We start from the raw sequence: 21,912 nt of genomic DNA, 5'->3' as shown, positions 1-21,912 counted from the left end.
GTTAAAACTGACTTAAGAATTCATAATTTTAATGACAAATATGGAAAAATGGACGTGTATATGTGCGAGTATGCCATTACTTCAAATGTATGATGTATGTTTATATACATTCTCTTCCCACTGAGGTTACTTGTCATATCTTCCTACCTAACCTTCCTGCCGATCTTCGTAGGAAGATATGACAAGTAACCTCTGTGGGAAGAGAATGGTTTATATATGGGTATGAACAGGTTGTGTGGGAAGCAGTATGTGTTGTTTATCGCTGCACTCAGCATTGTGCCAGCTACGTCATAGCAATCGACAAATATATAGTTTGGCCAGACAATCCAGTGACTGACATGAGCATCGATCTACTCCGCATGCCTTATTGATTCTGTTACGAGAGATAATTTTGAGTGAGTGAGTGAGTTTAGTTTTACGCCGCACTCAGCAATATTCCAGCTATATAGCGGCGGTCTGTAAAGAATCGAGTCTGGACCAGACAATCCAGTGATCAACAACACGAGCATCGATCTACACAATTGGGATCCGATGACATGTGTCAACCAGGTCAGCGAGCCTGACCACTCGATCCCTTTAGTCGCCTTTTACGACTAGCATAGTCGCCTTTTATGGCAAGCATGGCTGGCTGGAGGTCCATTCTACCCCAGGACCTTCACGGGTCAGATAATTTTGAGAATATATAACTAATTACGTTCGTTTTTTATCTGCAGAATGTATGGGTGTTATGTAAACTGTGCATATTCTGAGTGTTTTTACCTATCTGACAAATGCATGCACTGTGTATTGTTAATTACACGAAGTGTAAACATTCTGCGTTTTATTTTTTTGTAATCAACGGATCCCCGCTAATGTCCAGAAAAATGACCCTTGACACTTGGGTGAAAATAAAATGTTGGGGTGTAACTGTTAACACTGGGGCTAAGTTTACTCAGACTGAAAAAAGCTGTATCTGTCAGCATGCATGTGCGACCTCACTTCAAGCAGGAAGCCTGTTGTACAGTATCCCTGCTTCAAGACAATAGTCAAGGCTGTCGCATACACGACTGTTACATTAAAGGGACACACACATCGGAGACCATAATATCTTTTATATGGTCTCTGGTGTGTGTGTCCCTTTTATGTAAATATGGTCTCTGAAAACACACACACACACACACACACACACACAACAGAAAAACAAGTTTTGTCTACAAAACGCTAATGCACTCTTGCTCAAACTAGGGTCAGGGCAATTCTATTCGTTAAAAAAGATGAGCTTTTTTTAATATTAGTAAAAATGTTTTCATTTCACATCACCGAAGAGTCACTCACTTCGTCACGGATTAAAGGTTGTTGTCGGTTACGAACATTGCCGAGACACAAACGGAATGTAACGATTCACAAAGCTTTTGAAACATGCGCTCTTCCTCCCTCCGCCATTATGCATCGTGGTGTTACTTCATGCTTTACACCATTTTCCAGTCATAACCCGATCTATCAGTAGCAAAGAATCCTACTGCAGGTGACGCTGGTAGGTAAAGGATAAATCTGCAGGGCATATTAACGTTTGGTTTGGTGATATCTTTCTTTAACGTGGGAGAACACAACCCTCAACCTCCCACCGCTCATGCGCAGTATCGTTCTTTCTCGCAAGTTACCGTTCCGTACGCCATTATCGTGGTCCGAGAAAGGGACGGGATTTGGTGAGAATTTTTGAGTGTTGGAGCGGCAAAGTAGGAAGTGGCCGTTGTATTAAGTTTTTAAGATGTCTTACACCAACAGTATGAAACTAGAACAGGGTGTGTAACCCCCTATATCGTATTTAGCCTGTTTTTAGGTTCCGTGTATGTCTTTGCGAAAACGTGCCCTATTTTTGTCGCAAGGTTTATCATCCTGGGTGAAGTGAAACGAAAAATTCGTCTGCTACAAAAATTGTTTGTTTATGTTAGTAACTGTTCACTCTCGATTGTTTTCATTTTTTAAGAACACTTTACATGGGTGAACCGCACGTCGCAAATGGAGTATTTATCGATTCAGTGTATTTGGGTCACGCCATGATGTGGAATTCCGAACAACCCCTGCAAAATGAATTCTAGGTTCATTCCACGACACTAATTCTTTTGCAAATTACATGCACTCACAGATCTGGACAGTGTTTGCTACAGCTCTTAAGACAGTTTTAAGGCTGTTTCAATTATTGGTTGCTTTTGATTTATGAACATCCAGAAAAAGAGACAGATTTTTTCTGCGCTCAAAAGAGGTTTAAAGTGACTGAATGAAGAGAAATGTAATTTAATGTTAGACCTCAGGCCCACCAACAAAAGTTACAAAGTAAACTAAATATACAGCAACTTATATAAACAGATGTTATATGGACTATTATATAAGTTTGGATACACAACACTTTTAAAGACATTATTTCTTCACATTGTTACAAGTTTTATGTATAATGATTGGTGTAAAACATATCATTTCAGTATGCTTTATGGTATCTAATCTTGAAAAAATGTTTATACTTGAACAAATTTCTTTTGCATTCTTTTGCTTAACCAGTGATATGACTGAATATTGTTCACTTGTGTAACCTATGCAAGTTTTCTCCCAATTATCAAATGCTGTTAAAAAGGCATCCTATGAAACATGTTAGCCAGTTAGTCCAAGAACCAAATGTTTTCAACATATTTCATGTAAGTACTGTAGGTTATGTTGCCTATACACAGAGCAAATTGACATGGCTGATGATTTATGGAGAGTGTATGGTTTGCAATGAGGTGCCTTAGAATGTTTGTTTGTTTGTTTTTTAATGCAAGACTCAGCAATACTGCTGCTATATGGTGACAGTATGTAAATGATGAAGTCAGGACAATACATTCCAGTGATCAGCAGTATGAGCATTGATCTATCATTCTATGCAGCTGGAGTAAGATGGTGTGTTAACAGTCAGTGAACCTAACAACATAATCCTGTTAGTCGCCTCTTACCACAATTATTGGTTGTTAAAGAACAATTCAAACCTTTATATTCACGCTCTTGTGGACACAGGGTCAAATGTGTTCACAGAGAAGAAAAAACAAAATGTGTTACCAGCAATAGATGTTATGTCAATTGCTTCCTATAGTTAGTCGACTAACGGGATCGGGTGGTCAGGCTCGCTGACTTGGTTGACGCATGTCATCGGTTCCCAATTGCGCAGATCGATGCTCATGTTGTTGATCACTGGATTGTCTGGTCCAGACTCGATTATTTACAGACCGCCGCCATATAGCTGTAATATTGCTGAGTGCGGCGTAAAACTCAACTCACTCACTCACTCCTATAGTTAGTTTTGAAAGGTAAATTGATTCCCTTCATGGTATTACCTCCTCCCATACTACATTGAAAAGAATGCATATAAAACACTTATGTGGACGAATTTATGTTTTCAGATAATGTCTACAGATGGTTCTGGAGAAAGGATTTCAGAAGCACCTCGTATTATTGCTGTCGAAACATCATCAGTAGTAACAAACCTAGATGAGTCCTCAAACATGGATGGAGGGGGAGATGATGATGGTGTGTTACCTTTTTGTTGTCGTTATTATGATGGCTGCGGATATACTGAAAATAAAAAGAAATGCATTTTTTTTTTAAGAAATGAAGTCTCATAAAAGTAAGCATGCATGCTTATGTCTTCTATTTAGAAACTTAACAAAAAGCCAGAATTGGGATTATTTTGCTGTTCAGTGTATTTAAAATGAATATTTTTATACAAGTAATGATATGGAACAGTAACTAATGCATTTTTTTACCTTTCTTTTGTTTTTCAATATGTGTTAATGTAAACTTTGTAGATGGTCCGTTGGCGAAACGGAGGCGACTAGAGGACAGTGAACTCTGTGTGGATCAGTCAATAAAGGTGTGGCATTATCTATAGGAAGGGATCATAAAAATAAATATACAATTTTCTTAGTACTAGTCAGCATCACTTAGTGTTAGGGTAACCTAGTGGTTAAACTAAAGTGTTTTCGCTGCACGCTGAAGAACCAGGTTTGATTCCCTGAAGGTAAATATGTGAAGGCTATTTCTGGTGTCCCCTGCCATGATATTGCTGGAAAATTGCTGAAAGCCGTGTAAAACTAAACTCTCTCAGCGTTGGTTTTGGAGTTTTTGAAGCAAAGGGATCAAGAGGATGAATCTGGACATGTGTTCCCAATTGTGTGTCAGCTTTGTTCAATATGTCAGTATGACAGCTGGAGCAGTCCCTTGTTTCTTAAGTGCCAGTCAATTTTATCTATGATTAATGGCACATTACACTGACAGTTGAAGTTATTTTTACCTTTGAAAATAGATTGGAAACAGTGTTCAAAACAGAGTTAATTCAAACTCACTCGCTCACTTGAACACCATGCCACAGAGGATATCGTCAGAATAGCTGTTTGTGTACCTTAGAATGAAGTTTACTTCTAACCAGTTTGAAATGCGTAAAGAAATTGTACCCATAAGAAAAAAAGCCAAACTCTTCCTCCTTAACCTACTAAACAAAAATCATCTTTACGTTGTTAACATCTTTTTTCTTTTAGCAAATCCTTTTTAACATCAACAAAGCCATCTGCATGAGATTGGAGACAATTGAGAACAAACTGGACACACTAAGTCAGAGGTCTCGCACTGTGGAAGAAAAGGTGGAGCAGCTCTTGATACAAGCTAGACAGGCTCCAGGGGCCTCCCTCTCCCCTAATGCTACTGGCTCCAGGAGAGGGTGAGTAGCTTTCAGGTTACTCTTTACTGGCTCCTGATATCTTCTCAGATTTGCTCTCATTATTTTTCAAGTTGTTTTCAGTGCCATACTTGTGCTGGTGGGATTTACCAAAGTTCCAAATGTTTTAGATGACCATCCTTTTGGGCTTTTGTATGGTTTCAAACTATGTGACATGATACAAGTCAGAAGTCTTAAACCAGACTCACTGACTCCCTCCCATGTTATTTGGCCCATTATCAGTGGTTCAGGTTGTATTGTGGAAGCCTAGATTTGCCACATGGCAAGTGACTTTAAGAAAGTAACTTGTTTTGACTAATTTTCCACTTGCCCTGATTTTTTTACATAAGCATGATGATGTAATTATGGAAAAATAAGTCAACATGATGTTTGGTTAATGTTTACTGGACTGTTTACTGAAGAAAAGTGATAAATGGAAAAGAAAGATACGTCTACTTTATTATCATTGCGAAATTTAATGGCTACATTTTGAGCAGATATGAAATGAAATCCATGTTTATTTGCAGTTTATGATGTGAGATTCCATTATATTATCTAACTGTCAATGAGCAATCAACAAGACATGCAAAATTAGATATTGTTGTAATTAGATTGTAATCATTAAATCAATGTGAATGCCATTCCTTGCTTGAAAGTGTTTTGCAAAATTATTCTCAGTCAACCTTCCATTGAAATAAAGTAGAAAATTATTTATTTCAGTAATATGTCACAAAATATTTTTTATATCTCACAAACTGTAACTGATATCATCTTCAGTATAACTTCAACAATGTGACATTCAAACTACAGTCCGTTTGACTCAAAAATGGACAGATGAATTGTAGTCTAACTCAAAGCCTAGTACACGTCAAATACTCAGTGAAATGCAGATCATAATCACATCTTCAAACCAGTTCTGTTAAGTTTTAGCAGTGTCTGTCCTAAAAACAAAAAAGTTGTTTAACAAATCATCTTTAACATATTGACACAGTTCACTGTTACAAGGGAAGAGTGCTTATGAAGGGACGCCCAGGTGTGAAAGAAGCACCTCCACAAGTGCCGACAAAGTTCTTGATTCATTAATCTGTGCTGTGCTATCTCCATTCTTTCTCACACACACCAGTGCGCTTTTGAGCCATACGGACTGTATGTGATGGGGGTTCTGGTCAGCTGAAAAATTATTATAAGTCAGAATTGTTTGTTTGTTTAAGAAATTAACTAATTTGGGTCCCCTGGAGAAAGTAAAGCCTGATTTTCGAACACATGGACCACCTGGTCAGTGTGTCTGTTATGTGTGGTGAAATTGACGCGAGAAATTACATACATCAGCATACATCACTGTTCTATAATATATTAAGGTCTGGTTTAGAATTGGTCGCCAGCAACCCTTGCTTGCCTGAAGAGGCTGGGATCATGTGGCCAGGATTGCTGATGTGGTTGACTCATGTCATTGTATCCCAATTGTGTAGATTGATGCTCATGCTGTTGGTCACTGAATCAGTTATATGCTGACCACCATCAGAAATGCCAACAGAATTTATCAGAATTATCCTGAAAAATGCATGTCAATTCCACCACCCCGACAAAACCAAATTCATTCCAATTGTTTTTCAAAATATAACAAAGATATAGATAGTCTTACTGGAGAAAGTACCAAGAAATTGAGTAAGCTGTCAGATAAATTCCACGCAATGTTTATTTCATTCACAAACACTACTGTGAAGTACTGCAAACCGTGTCCAGTATAAGGTATTGTATTGGATCTTACACAGCAAAATGTAATTCTTTCTGTTTTTACTTTCAGGGCTGTCATTGTTGGCCTTCCCCAGAATGGAACACGGTCTGATACTGGTGAGACTTTATCTAGTCCATTATCTTTTTTTATTAGACTGACATGTATATCTATCAACGAAGATGGATCAGATGGTCCCATGCTTCAGTCAGGCAAGCGTCATTCACACTAATAAATAAGCATTTATTTCAATGCATACTCATTGGTGCAGCGTTTAATATAATCATCACTCTTAACCGAGTGTTAAATCCATAACCCACCGTTAGCTAACTGAATGTTAACAGAGCATTGCACAGCCCATGTTTAACACTGTCGTTTACTAATGTCATTGTTATCATCTTGGTTAAGTTCGTGGTTAAAGTTTTATCAGTTCCATAATGCAGTAGTTTGTTTAGTTCAGTCAGTGTCGACAGTGGAGGCACCAAACGAAAAATCACTTCCTGAAAACCTAAAACCAAATACTCGGTTCACTATTTGGCAGCAGTCCGTAGGTGTGTCAACTTTGACACCAGGATAAAAATAACCGGGTTTTGAGAAACGTTTTTAACACTTGATTAACTTTAATGGCCGGTCAAGAGGGTTTAACCAGTGGTTAAAAGATAACTTCTTTTGTTTTGTAAGAGTTTTGAACTGGGCCCAGGTCTTCTGTTTCATGGTTACCATGAATGGCAAATGTCTCAACTAAAAATGGCCTCACTAAAAAATTCTATCTGGGGCATTGATGGTCCATTTGTACTTAGCATGATCATAATGATATATACTCTTACAAAAGGTAGGGGAACCTGAACATTGAAGTCTAGTAGAAAGAAAACCCATTGAGGAACGTTACATTCATCTGGTGTATGCAGCATCATTTCATGTTATCAGAACATGCAAACACAATGCATGGGAAGCACGTGCACAACATGGGAGTCTCCTGCATGTGCACGGGGTGTCATGAATCTTGACGTTTTTTGAGGCAGTGTGATAAATCACTGTAGACCATTTTTTCCAATAATTTTCTTGCATCTGTGCGTGGCAAGGGTTTTCAGGATCAAATCACACACTACTGACTGAAAATTGTAAACCTGAAATTTTCATGTCATACTCCAGTCACCTAACAAGGGGGATAACTGAATGAACAACTTTGCTTTAAATGAAATCCATGTGGTGATCCATTCTCAAAACATTGATTATTATTTCAACAATCGTACCGTTACATTGAAAGTACACTTCCCCTACTTTTTCGGATGTGATGAGCCATTATGAATGATGTATGTGTGTCTACAAGCATTAACCAAAGCTTTGGACAGGAACAAACTTTATGGATGTACAACTTCTTTCCTCACTTGATGCAATATTTTGATATAGATTCTTGTATTGTTGTCAAGCAGGAATAAAGAAGGTGTTCACCTGTAAAGTTTCTCCTAACCTGACTCACCAACTTCTACTAAATGCCTCTCAATGTAGTTGAAATTGATAGGGAAACATCTTAACAATGGATACTATCAATAATGGAGGCATTCTTGTTTGATAGGTGTAGTTGTTTCAAAATGTAGAATAAGATGGGAAGCTAGTTAGCTTCTTTTCTTTCAGCTTCATTCAATATTTGATATTACCCAGATGACAGTTTACATTGTCAGTGTTAAAACTGAGGGTTTGTTGGTCTTCTCCTTGAACATATGGATCACTCTACATTTAGGGCAAGGAAACCTGAACACTGTGGTATCCTGCTTTGAGACACATGGATTCTTTGTTGCAGATGGTGATGGAAGTGTAGATGGAAGTGTCCAGAATCTTGGTCCAAATGTCACCCTAATTACACTGAACACTGAAGGTAGGGATGTCATGATGTTGGAATCTTCGTAATTCTGACTTTGTGAATGGGAAACTAATATAAGTGAATGCAAACCAGTGGATTCTAAATAGGATTAAACAAGAGCTATTAAACCACCTTGCTGAAACTTTGAACCATTCTGTCTATAATCTTTGCAAGCAGCCCCTAGTGTATGTACTGAGACTAGGGTTGGTATTCGACCTCTAAAAGCATGATTGATTATCAATGTCTTCTGTTGATCAATTATTGATAATTGATCAACTACAAGTTTGGATTTACGAACACAAGACACACTTGAATAGACAACTGCTAGACAATCGCTTGTTCCAAAGATACGTCATATGACTCAAGATCATAACCCATTCTTCTTTAAAAATGGATATAAAAACACTAAAGGGCATTAATATCATCAAGTATTTGACAACTATTGTGACTTTAAATCAATATTTTTGCATTTAAACAACACGTATGTCAATCATTTGTGTGTGTGCAAAAATTGAGAAACAATGAACTCAAGATCTGTGTGTCGAATTCGATGCAGAAATCAGAATAGAATGGCAATACATCTGAGAGTGTAGATATCACAAATGTCAGTGAAGCTATCTATTTCCAACCTTGTTCATGAATTTGATGAGAATTGAGCCTTTTACAAATGCGCAATATTTTCTCGAAAAAAACGTGTGGGAAAGCAGGCATTTTGTTGACAGTCTGACCAGCCAATCAACTTTCTTGTTTCGATCATGTGTTATATTTTCAGGATTATTCATTATTTTTAGAACCAAATTTTCATAACATACTACATTTACAAAATCTTAATCAATGCTTGCACATTCAAACATGAAAGTAAGCATGGGTCTAAGTAATATATGTATCCATGCAATAACACAAATAAAAATGTTATGGATGTCTACTTCTTCAATATTGTTTACACAACGTTTCTGGGCTATCCACCTGATGAAGGAACATTCTGTGAACAATAAAGAAAAAGTTGAGATCCATAACATTTTGTCTTATTCCTGAGTTCCAACTTCTGTATGCCTCTCAAGAACCCACGCCAGACCTGTTCTTACACTGCAAGCCACTGTTTGCACAAGAAGAAAACAACTGTTTCCTTGGCAAGCTATAAATAGACTTGACTACCTGTATTGCGAGTGCGAACAAATCTTGCATGTACACCAATTGTATATGTTATTCTTGAAGATGGTATACAATGTTATCGATTGGAAATATTTTCAATCGATTGTCAAAGTTTGATTGTCAAACAATCAGTAAACCAATTATTTGATCGATTGGTGTGAATCAAAGGCCAACCCAAATTACAGATAATAGTGCTGCAGAAAGGTTATGTAATTAACCTATAAAAGAACATGTTATTGAAAACATCTTTCGTCATTACCATTTAAATTTGTTCATGACCACTAAGCATGAAAATTAGAAACTTAATTTGCTGTTTGTGAGTTTAAGCGCCCTCTATTGTCAGTTCAAAGCAGAAGGGTCACATATTATATCAATAATTCTATGCATCATCCAATACTTGTTTCAGAGGATTACCCTAATGGTGTTTGGCTTGGGGAGGAGTCAAATCCTGAAATGAGGGTACGAGTACCAATAACACCAAGGTAAATGCACAGTTATACTTTCAGTGAAGTGTGAAGTACCCATGAAGATTGTGGTTGAATTGGTGTTCAGGAATTGGTGCAGGAGACGACTGATGGCATAGGGTGGTCAGGCTCATTGACTTAATAGACACGCCATTGTATCCCATTGGCATAGGATGATGCTCATGCTCTTGATCACGGGATTATCTGGTCCAGACTGGATTATTTACAGACTGTGTCATGTAGCTGGAATATTGTTGAGTACAGCATTAATCAGCAGACCAACCTGTGTGAACGAGGTGTGCGTTGCCATAGCCTGTTGTTTGTATCAGAACATGAGGATGTCTATGCTATGTCAGTGTGCAATCAATCAGATGGGGCCATGGATGGCCCAGATGTCTTATATGATCCATTTTGTTGTATTACTAGAGTTGTGTCCCCATGAAATGTTAGTACTTGGGCTCTTATTCACAAAATGTTGAAGCCCTAAGCATTTTTAACTTTGGTCGTAGCCAAACATCATAGCTTAAGAAGTCCGCAGGGCTAGGAAAGTTTTGAAAATAGCTAACCTGGTGGTTTTTGGTTTTTAATAACAGATTTCTCCAGACTGTCATTTTGGTCTTTTTGTCCACGCCTCACCAATGCTTGTGATTTTCGACAAGAGTGTCTGGGAATTGTATATATATTGCTTGGAATCTTTTTGCTCCAACAGAAATGTGCTGTGATGTAGCTGAAATATTGTAAAATGCAGCTTTGAACCCCATGATAGCATTATTATCACTTCTCTGACATAAGGACATGATAACTTTCTATTTTCACACCGTGACTTGCATTACCAAGATTTGATTTTGAGGGACTGCATATATGCTTGAAACATTTTCAATGATCACTGTCAATGAACTGATGCAGGTTTAGTATGATACTGATTTGATGTTTATCAAATCATTCTAATATTTATGTCATGGCTAGGGGCATATAAGGTAACTGTCAGCATTCGTCCATCCTTTCGTACGAAACAGGGATTGTACTCTGTCCACTTCTCCACAAAAACTGCTCTACAGAATGGATTAAGCTTATGTTTCATTTGGACTTGATAGGTGTGCATCTCATAGTTGCATAGATGTTTATTGAACTTGTTTAGTATAAATTAATCACCAGAGCACACTCAGTGTAGGGAACACTTCCTAAAGCAGTGGGGACATCTGTGTCCCTGGACACAATTTTGTCTTGTTTTCATTTGGTTCATGATTGTCTTGCAGTGTACAGCTTATTTATGTTTAAATATGCTTATTTTCAGTGACCTTTTACACGTGCATTCAAACTGCCGCACACCTGAGAAGATGGCGCTGACAATGCTAGACTACTTATTTGACAGGGAGACCCAGGCCTGCTCCAATCTGTCAGGGATGGGCAAACATGGGAAGAAGCAGCTAGATCCCCTCATGATATATGGAATCAGGTGTAAGTTGTGAAGACAGCTGAATGTTGTTAAGGCTGGTGGGGAATTGGGGTAATCTGGTGACTCGTGATGCCGAAGACCCCATTTAGATTCCAAAAATTGGTACAGTGTGTGGAGCCCATTTCTGGTGTTCCCCACCATGATATTACAGGAATATTGCTAAAAGTTGTGTAAAACCATATTTTTACCTTATGCTGCATTACTCCTTAATGCATTTACTGCTTGCATTTTGACAAGACGAAGGTGTGCGATGTAAATGTCAAGGAGAAGTGGTTCCAACTATGCGAGTTGCTATATTGCTGTGGCATTGTGCCCACATGACCCCGGTCGTGTTGACATCAGGTATCCTCACATTACTGCTTGTCACCTGACTGACAGACTGTGCGATATTTCGCTGCATTAAACTTGTGACTTGACACTTTAGTGTGTTCCTTTTTTGTCATTGTTTTCTTTCTTGTCACAGCTTCTTCAAGAACGGTTTTTGACTTTTCATTTGAAGAGATGTGTATTTATATAATTATGTGGTCGGCACGTTCTTCATTTATTTCATGTTTATTTTGTGTGACTGTTTGTTCCATTTACCTTGTTGAATTCAGTGCACGTGAACAAGGCCTCTTCACTCTGTTGACCCGTGAAGTTCCTGGGGTAGAATAGGCATTCAACAACCTATGCTTGCCATAAAAGGCGACTATGCTTGTCGTAAGAGGCGACTAATGGGATCAGGTGGTCAGACTCGCTGACTTGGTTGACACGTCATCGGTTCCCAATTGCGCAGATCAATGCTCATGCTGTTGGTGACTTGATTGTCTGATCCAGACTTGATTATTTACAGACCGCCACCTTAAAACTAAATTCACTCACTCACTCACTCTCGCTCTGCTCTGGTTTGCAGGGTTTTCCACTGGGTAATCTTTTTATTACCTACTTTATCTATGTTACCTACACTTTTTGTTCTTAACATGTAGATTTGTCCAGTATATTTTTTGTAGGGTATTGTTTTCGCTTTCTATCTTGTGCGTGTTTCTTACACGTTATAGGACTTGCTTTATGCTTATGATTTATGCCACGCTGTGTTGCTTCCAATGGTAGCAAGTCGAGTAAGGACCTTCATCCGAGGTGTTTGAACTGCACTTGATAGTGTTTTCTGAGTTCCAAGTGTGACCTTTGTCTTAGACTTTCTCCTACAGCTTAAAAGAAGTGCTTGTGTGTATCTAAGAAGCAGCTTCCAGACACAACAAGCTTCCAGACGTAGGATGTCTGCCTTTCGAGACTTGGTTATTTCCCTGGCGAAGACAGAGATAGGGCTACATTTCCTACAATAACGATAGCGCCTCCACACTCTACGGCTTCTACTTATTCGATGCCTCCGGTGGCACCTGGGGTTTACGACTTCAGCATGGAGGCAGTCTTTTCTGCAGTTGATGTTTTAACAGAGGATGGCGCCACAGTCGGCGTTTCCTTACCTCCCAGGTCAGTCAGTGTTTGCAGTCCATCACTTGGGTGCCTTTACTGACGATGACTCATCCAGCACCGCCTTCAACATCATCAGTTGTGGCTCCCTCTACCTTGATGGGTGGCGCCCAGGGGCTCTTCACATCGTGACTCAACTTCACCTGGACATAGTTCACATTATAGCAGGACATCCACCATGCAGAGACATAGGTCAAGCAGTTGTTCGCCTGTCCAAAGATCTTATAAATCTCAGTCGGATTCATTGGAGGAGGATTATATTCAGGTGTTTGAGGACTCATCTCCAGAAACTAATACGCACTTGGGCCTTCAGCAAGTTCTGGACTGAATGGCGGATCGTTTGTCGTAGGTGGCTCCATCCCCAGGTCCAAGGAATGATAAGCGAGGTACTATTTGATTGGACCCAACTTTGATTCCACCGGATCCATTGATCAAAGAGATGATATCAGTGTTGGATGAGGATTATTGTTAAGTTGTCCCTTCCCCCTTCTATTTAAGCGCCAGGCTGTAGGAAGGATGATTTTCCTGTCCATGCTTTGGAGGTTGCAGATTTATCTTGCACATTTGATGAGGACTTGCACCTTCACAGTGGTCTGGTGTCTGCGAAACCAGGGTAACGACAGACTCTCCATACCTATTGCATCGCCTATTTTTCATGTTGTCAATTGTCTGGATCTGAAGTTCATCATCCAGCACATTCCGGATTGCAGGGACATTCTTGCGGACGACCTTTCCAAACAGGACACAATAGCGCCAACGGAGAGAATGCTACATCCAGAGGTGTTTGCTATTGTTATCCACCGCAACGCCTTTTGCGGGGGATATTAAAATGCACACCATCCGTCCAAACAACATTTATCTTTTCCAGAGTAGAACTCTAAAACCATTCAATATTTCTTCACCAAACTTGACACATAGATTGGTCTAGTGGTGTACTGTTGCCTTTTGATAATTTTTGAATTCCGAATAAAATATTTTTTATGGCAACAAGTGTGACTTAGGCTGAAATTGGAGGTAATGTGGGTCATATTGATGACTGTGTCTTCTTGTTTGTCGTGGTCTCGGCCATCCCAACATTGACTTGTTTGCCACCAGTCAGAATTTCCATATCCGAACCTTCCATAAAACCGGTTCCAAATCCTCAAGCATGGGCGGTGGATGGTCTCAGCATTTCTGTGGAAAACCTAAGCGTGTACGTACATTGGCACAGTGCGATGGCAATATGGTGACTCGCATGGTTGGAACAACATCTCTTCAACGTTTCCATCACACAGCTTCATCTTGACAAAAGGAAAGCAGTAAATACATTAAGGAGTAATGCAGGATAAGTACACAAATATAGAATATATCTAGATTTTATTAGATTCATGCATCTGCTCACTCTTACAGCTTGTAGGAAGTTTTGACATACCTTGAAAGATCAGTCCAATTTGAAACTGTCCGAGACAAGGTATAAGCCGTCCCATGGGGACGCTTGATTAGAAAAGCACAACTGATTCTGACTGTAAAAGGTGACGGTATGTATCCAGTGGTTGATTTTACTATCTTGTTCGCTGATTGAGTCCTGCAACCTGATGGTGGATGGGTGCTCATGATTTTAATCAGTGGATTGTCTGGTGAAACTCATTTACATCTGCTGTCATTTGGCTGGAATATTGCTGAGTATGGTGTTAATTTACTGTGAGACAATAGCCAAAGAAAATAGAATTATTTTAAAACACTGAGACCAAGGATGGATTTACAGTGCTTGATTCATGGTTAAAGTGGGAAATTAGGCAAATAACTAGATTGTGTGATCAGCCTCGCTGACAGGTTGATTGTTGACCATATCAATGTGATATGGATGGTATGGTCCATGAAATGGACAAAGACATTGCCCACATTTGCAGACTGGGGTGGCATAGTGGTTGTGGTTGAGGTGATTGCTCATCATGCCGAAGATCTGAGTTTGATTCTCCACATTCCCCATGGGTACAATGTGTGAGGCCCATTTCTGGTGTCTCCCTGCCTTGATATTACTGGAATATCAAGCAGCACAAAAGTAAACCCACTATTCGCAGACTGTATCATCAACCTGGAATTTTGCCAAATGTGGCATTAAACAGCACTTGTAACATGAATATATAAATGATGTATAGTGGAAGCTGTCAAAACTGGCATCTGTCCAATCCGGCAAGTTGCCACTACCGGCATAACATCTCAGTCCCATCTGTGACTTGTACATTTATCATCAGCTCTACAATCTGGCACATTGTCCTAACTGGATTATCTATTTAGTCCCAGTGAGTGCCGGTTTGGACATCTTTTCTGTATGTATTAACCTCTGATTCATTCTTCATTTTCTCTTCCAGGTCATCTTATTCATAGATTTGGTATAACAGAAAATGATTGGCACCGAATAAAACAAAACATAGACTCAAAGTGTCGCACTGCATTCCGAAGAAAACAAAGAGGGATGCCATTGACGGTAAAAGCATTTAGAGGAAAGGCGCCTCCAACTTATGTAAATATTGGGTCACATTTACCGGGAGAGCTAGGTTGTCAGAGCGATGAGGATTCAATCAGTCACGAAGACTCTGAGTTACATATCCATCAGGTACAGAGCAAACTTGAAAACTTTTAGTTTCTACCATTCGGGTTATGCTTTCCATTACATTCAGTTTGTGGCATGTTTTGAATAGTGAAAAATTCTGAAATGTCACCTGTGCCTATTTCTGTTGTGATCCCCACTGTGAGATTGAAAAAAAGTGTTTTGGAATGTGATTTTTAATTTGAGAATCGCATGGTATCATGCAGTGCATGTTTTTGTTGTAATGAAATGGAAAAAACCTTCACAGCAGGACCTTCAAAATTAAATTTTCTTTCGAAAGTTTATATTGGGGACATTACTTGTATGAAAACTTTCAATGCAGCTTTGCTCGTAATTTGATCCTGTGTGTCAAAGTGGAGGCTAGTTTATCCTCTTGCATGAAATTGTTACCATGGTTACAGTTTACTTTTGGTTGTTGTTTAACAAGAAAGACAAAAAATTGATAAAAAAACTATTCATAAGTGTGCATGATGTGGTTCCGGTTACTGGACAGAAACCTGTTTTGTTGTCATCATGTAATTAAACTGAACTATTCAAATGCTTGAAAGTCATGACACAACTTTTGTCCTGTTATGTTTTTCTGACATTTTGTGAAGGTTACACAACTGGGCCTACTCTTTTGACTGACCCTAGTTTTCAAATATGATTGTAATCTGAACCACTATTTTCACTTTTTTGGTCACATGTACAGTATATTATCAGAATTCCATTGTTGAAATTTATTAAATGTGATTCTTAACTGGTTACAAAAATTTGTAAACATTAAAAATTATTCAGAGATTGAGAGCAGCATAAAGTTAACTTTAAATCAATTGTTGATCATAATAATAAGACTGTTGGATGCCATTATTTATGTAAGTAGAATTTTCATGCCCAAGTAATTTCCTTTTCTTGTATCTGATAATATTTCTCCAAATTTATGCTTGTGTTTGATGAAAGATTAAGGTATTGTAATTGAGTGTTCCATCTTGATTCAGGCTGAAGTAGACAGCATCCAGCAAGCTGTGTCTACTATGCAAGGGGAGGCAATCCAACAGGGAGAGATACAAATACTCCATGCCACTCCAGAACAAATATCCCAACTACAGCAAGCACATCATATACAAATACTCCAGGGAGATCAAGTCATAGGGGTAAGGGTTCCATTTTCTGGAGGTCGATTCAGATTGATGTTGGGGTATGGGTACCTGGTACATGTTAGCCAATTTTGAGTTCATGACTGAACGTCAGGGTATGTTATCTCTTGGCTGTGTTGTCCAGTGCATGGAGTCAGTGGCTGTGTGACTCTAGTTCCCTTCAACCAATGATGCTGAAGCTTCACATGCTTGCTCCAATGTGAATTAGTTAAGTCTGATTTTCAATATGTCTGTCACAGTTGTCGTAGTTCACAGTTCACAGTCATTTCCATGCCATTGTATGACATTTCTGATATAGTTGTTCAGAGGGTTCAGCATAAGTTTTTCTGACATGCTCCAAGATGATACTTAAAGTTGAAATGTTTTACGGCCATTACTCATCCATCTTTGATCAAAATGAAATGAAATTTGGTGCAGGGGGGTTATCAGTTGTTAAATTTCAGTAGTTTTAATTTCTTACATTATCTAACATACTGCCCAGATGCCATGTTTACATATCACTAAATATTCTCAGAATGCAATTTCTCGATCTTAGAAACCAGTGGACTAGGTGAAAATTCTTCAGTTGTTTCTACCAGTTATCACATTTCATTACATTTGCTTTAAGACATCTGAATCTGATTTTCAGTAGTATCAACCATATTATACATCATATTTTGCCAATGTCAATGGTCAATGTCTGTTGCAGCAAATCCAGCAAGGTGATGTGGCAGCGCTCGGGGATGGCATCCAGGTTGCTACGGTAACGACAGACTCAGGAGAAGTTCTTCACATTCAGCAAGCACCTGCAGTAGTGCCTGAAGTGACGGAGTAGCAACAGGACTTACCTCCCATGTACATATTAACACAGAAGGCAGCACCGTCTTCATTGTTCATTTGGCTGTTCAGCATTCAGCTTCAGAGAGAACTATTTTTCCTTTGAAGGACTGGGTAATAATTGCATCAATGCAACTTGTGCTCTTTGTTGAGGGATTCACAGTTCATTGTGTGTTCAGGAAGCAGCTTTAATAACTGCAAGTTATGAGTTGGTGATCTAACATATATTTGTGTGTTGCTCATGGCTGTTGGTGATTGTAACAGGGCCCGATTTAATGAAATGAAATGAAACCAAGTTGCACTTGGTGCAACATTAGGTAACAGTGTTGTTGCACTTGACAAAAACAGTGTTGTTATCAAGTTGGTATAAATATCAGGCTGCATTTTGCAATTTCAGGTTGCACCAATTCAAGTTCCATATGCTTAAATCGAGCCGCTCATGATGAGACAAATATGTCTGGAAGTACTGTCGTGACTATCAAGGTTTGTTCTGACAGAAACTCATTCAATTGAGAGATTTATCATTAAAGCCTGAATGAAGATCTTCACTTTCATAGTCCCTCAAATGTGAAAGAGTGAAAAGAAAGTCTGTAAGGTTTGAAAAAAGCTTTCAATTAGACTTTGAAGTTTTTGTTTGTGAACTCATATAAGCATATCTTCTTCAGAGAATACACTATGTGTCAGTGATTTCTATGTTTGACAGTTGTGAACTTTCAGGACTTTGTTTGGTGTGAAAAAGAACAATTGTTCAATCATGTTTCCTATGAAAAGTATTTGGCCTTGTGCCTGAATGTACCCATTTTCGGGTTTGATTAGGAGTATGTTTTGATTGGTGAAGAGTGTGAGGCTTGCAATTAGCATAGTTATGACCAGACATTTCACAAAATCGTTTGTATGTGATGACTCTCTTAAGACTTTTAAGATAAAGAGCTGTGAGTCACAGCACTCCCATTTCCTTGTGGAACTGTCCTGGACAATAGAGGGCATTATCTCCAGGTTCATCCTACTTTGAACTCCTTAATACTGAAGTAGGTCAGCTTTACCTTTTGTGAAAGGACTTTTTCAAAATACAGTCATCCCATGCCATAATGTGGGTCATGAAATGTGTGTTATACAACACAGAATAAAGGCTGAGTAAAGTGATACTTTCCATGTGCATTACACATCTCAAAGGGCATCATTGTGAGGGATGACTGTATATTTCTTGCTCTCATGACTGCCCACACTTTTTCCATCCATAATCAACCTGTTTTTTGGCATTGATGAGAGACACTGGGTTGTTTCAACCAACCAGATTAGTTGAACTGGCTGAAAGTTTGACCTACTCAAGACACTTTACAGGCTATTGCTGTTTGATATTACATTGTTATTTGAGCATGTTGATTGGGACAGAACTGGCACTTTAGCAAAGCTTTACCATTTTTTTCAAAAGTGCATGGCCATTATTTATCAATTAAATTTTTTAATGTATTTGTTCATGTGTGGTTTGTGTTACCTGTCATCAATTTATGATCAGTGCTTGAATACTTTTTGCCTGAATTTTGTTAACACTGTCATTAAACTGTTAATGATCCAAGCTGTTTCCAATACAATGTATTTGTCAAGGAGCCTTTTGTTGGAATGACAGTGTGTTGAAAGGTCTTTATAGGCCCAAGTTCTTGACTTTGTTATACAACTGGAATTATGTTTAAAGCACAGTTCTTCTCACGTCCTCACTCTTATCACATTCCGTATAACTTCTATGGAATGTTTGTTAAATGCAAGCCCATCATATGATACATGTATTATCCTATGACTAGATTATCAGAAATTTTTCTACTAGTCTTCATCTCTAAATAATTACGGTAAACATTTTCACTGATTTGTAAGATTTCATAACCATGTGTAGATCCTGTTTTTGTACTTTTGATACCTGTCAGTCTTCATGTATTGCATCAGACAGTGAAAATGTACATTTAGAAGTGAAGGGATTAATCTACATCTGTGCAGAGGCCAAAATTCCATCCCTGCAATGAATATCTGTTAACATTATGAAACTGAAATTACATGACCTATATTTCCTTTGATATTTTACTGGGGCGGTGGGGTAGCCTAGTGGTTAAAGCGTTCGCTCGTCATGCCGAAGACACGGGTTCGATTCCCCACATGGGTGCAATATGTGAGGCCCATTTTCTGGTGTCCCCCGCTGTGATATCGCTGGAATATTGCTAAAAGCGGCGTAAAACTCACTCACTCACTCACTTGATATTTTACTGGTTTTGCTTTAAAGACATGACTTGAATGCCACTAGCAGGATAAAAGGATATGGGATAAGACTGTAATACTAGTCTAACATAGCTGCATATTAAAGATCAGTATTAAAATGCCTCAGATATTATGAAAACCGAAACTGAAAAAGAATCAGTTTTGAAGAAATTTACATTTTCTTTCCAACTTGCCCTTCAAGGACATTTGAAGAGTGCTAGGTAAATCCATGCAATGCCACAGTGTCAGTGTTGTCAGGACTATGTTTCATATCATTTCCTACTGACGTATATTGGTTTTGTTTAATCTTGTTGCGCAAAGGTTCCACAGCCTGATCATGACTTGTTTTATGCAAGGTGAAGAATTTGGCACATATAGTTACACTGCTAGCACTTGAACACCAAACATTCTGCAATGCAAAATTCACTGGTCTACCATAATTGATGGGTAGCTTAGTGATCAAAATGAAATTATGTAAATTATGTTGTTGTGTGCTAAAAGATGTTTCTGAAAGGAAGATAGCATATCAGTTTACTTACAGTTTGTGTACATAAGAGGTATCGACAAAGTTGATTGTGTATTCAGTTAGTGATGTGTTTCGTTTTAGTGTTCATGAATATAATACAAACAGTCGCAAGCAGCACACGTTATTTATAATATTAATGATTTTTTTTCCTTTTGAAGGAAATAATTGATGAATTGGTGTCAGATTTCTAAATGGACGAGAAAAGGACAATTTCTGAAAGTTTTCGATGCAAAATGATAAATTCTTTTACAGTTCAATCCCTGATCCTTGCATATTACAGTACAGTATGTCTGACGCACATGGTGTGGACAGTTAAGAGATGAAGCTGACCTCTCCCAGGTTTTTGGAGGTTATTTGGAGCAAGTTGTGTCAAACTGATGTGTTTTTCAATGTACTTGGTAACTCAATTCCATTTGTTTACACTTGTTATTTAGCACAGACATTGTCAACAGTTATACTCTGTTGCACCAATCTGTTTCGTTACTGGTGGGATTCAGTGTAGGATTTACTTAGCAGAATATAGGGACAGGTCATTTGTGTGGTGCATGAGTGAGTGAGGGGTGGGAAGAAGAATAAATGTAAAAAATTGATAGGATGTCTGCCTGTAGGTTTTCTGAGGACAAAAATCCTTAAAACAAATAAAATTGGTTCAGCCTTCAGTTTAGGCATAAAAGTATACATGCTGTTACATATTTCACAGGTAATGGTTAAGTATTGCAGTCACAATAGGAATACATGTAGTGAACAATCTCTGCTCCATACCCACTAAGCATAAACTGTCATTGTGAAACTCTGAAAGTTGTGATAGTGTTAGGGATAAGAATGTTCTAAGAAATGAAACCTTTGTCTTTGGTTTCCTCTCTTGTCACACTATTTAAGTGAATATAGTAATAATAAGTCTTTATGAGATTGATTGGTATTTCTCATTGATGGATGCAATTGTTCAGTTTCAAAATTCAAACACGTCTCAGGAATTCTGTTGGAAGTAACCTGGCTTGATCTTGATCCTGTTGAAATATTTCAGTTGCCAAAGTTCCTTCCAGGGAGCAATTCATTATTAATATAGTTTGGATCCACCAAGTAGTTTCATGTTTTCCGTTTGTTTGTTGAAATGCATTCAATAAACTATTTCCTGACATGTTTGTGTAAATTTTGTATTTATTTATGCCAATGTCATACTTGCAGAGATCTATGAGACTCTGACTTTGGACATCCGCCTGATTATTGGAACAAAATGTATGGTCACATGCTGCACAGACCCCTGAAGATTCGGGTTGGAATTGATCTTCAGAAACCCATGCTTGAGGTTCAGAGACGACTAACAGTATCGAATGCTCTGGCTTGCTGACTGGGATGAAACATGTTTTTGTATCCCAACTGCATAGCTCGATGCTCATGTCGTTGGTCATTTCCTGGTCCAGACTGGATTATTTACAAACCACCGCTGAAACATTGCCGAGTGCGTCATAGAAGTACACCGACTCTAATACTGAACAAAGAGAACTGGAATATGCCTCATTGTCCACAGGGTTTTAACTTTAATGCTTGGTTTGGTTTTGATACGGTTTCTAGGGTCAAGATGCACCTCAATCAGGAAGGTACGGTTTCAAGTTATGTTTCCATTGTAAACAGAATTCTGCATTTACGACTGTCAGGGCGGCAAAATGTCGGAAACGGGCATATGAGACAAAGTCGTTTCAGAGAAAGCTGTTGCTGGCAAAAGAGGTAGGTAAATCAACCTATCAGGT

General features: G+C 38.5%; 1 protein-coding gene across 1 annotated transcript; it reads left to right on the top strand.

The window, feature by feature from the left end:
• The first annotated feature begins 1,630 nt into the window (after positions 1 to 1,630).
• LOC137257852 (protein BANP-like) lies at positions 1,631 to 21,302 on the top strand. The gene is made up of 11 exons (XM_067795335.1): positions 1,631 to 1,685; positions 3,408 to 3,534; positions 3,813 to 3,877; positions 4,542 to 4,720; positions 6,522 to 6,568; positions 8,251 to 8,325; positions 9,869 to 9,944; positions 11,221 to 11,384; positions 15,204 to 15,448; positions 16,420 to 16,575; positions 17,267 to 21,302. Exons 2-11 carry the CDS (start codon positions 3,411 to 3,413, stop codon positions 17,390 to 17,392), a joined length of 1,257 nt encoding a protein of 418 aa, XP_067651436.1. The 5' UTR covers positions 1,631 to 1,685; positions 3,408 to 3,410; the 3' UTR covers positions 17,393 to 21,302.
• Positions 21,303 to 21,912: the final 610 nt, after the last annotated feature.

The sequence above is a fragment of the Haliotis asinina genome, chromosome 12 (genome assembly GCF_037392515.1).
Source record: "Haliotis asinina isolate JCU_RB_2024 chromosome 12, JCU_Hal_asi_v2, whole genome shotgun sequence".
Classification (NCBI taxonomy): domain Eukaryota; kingdom Metazoa; phylum Mollusca; class Gastropoda; order Lepetellida; family Haliotidae; genus Haliotis; species Haliotis asinina.
Note: the sequence above shows the minus strand (reverse complement) of the source record. Positions and strands in the feature narration are given on the sequence as shown.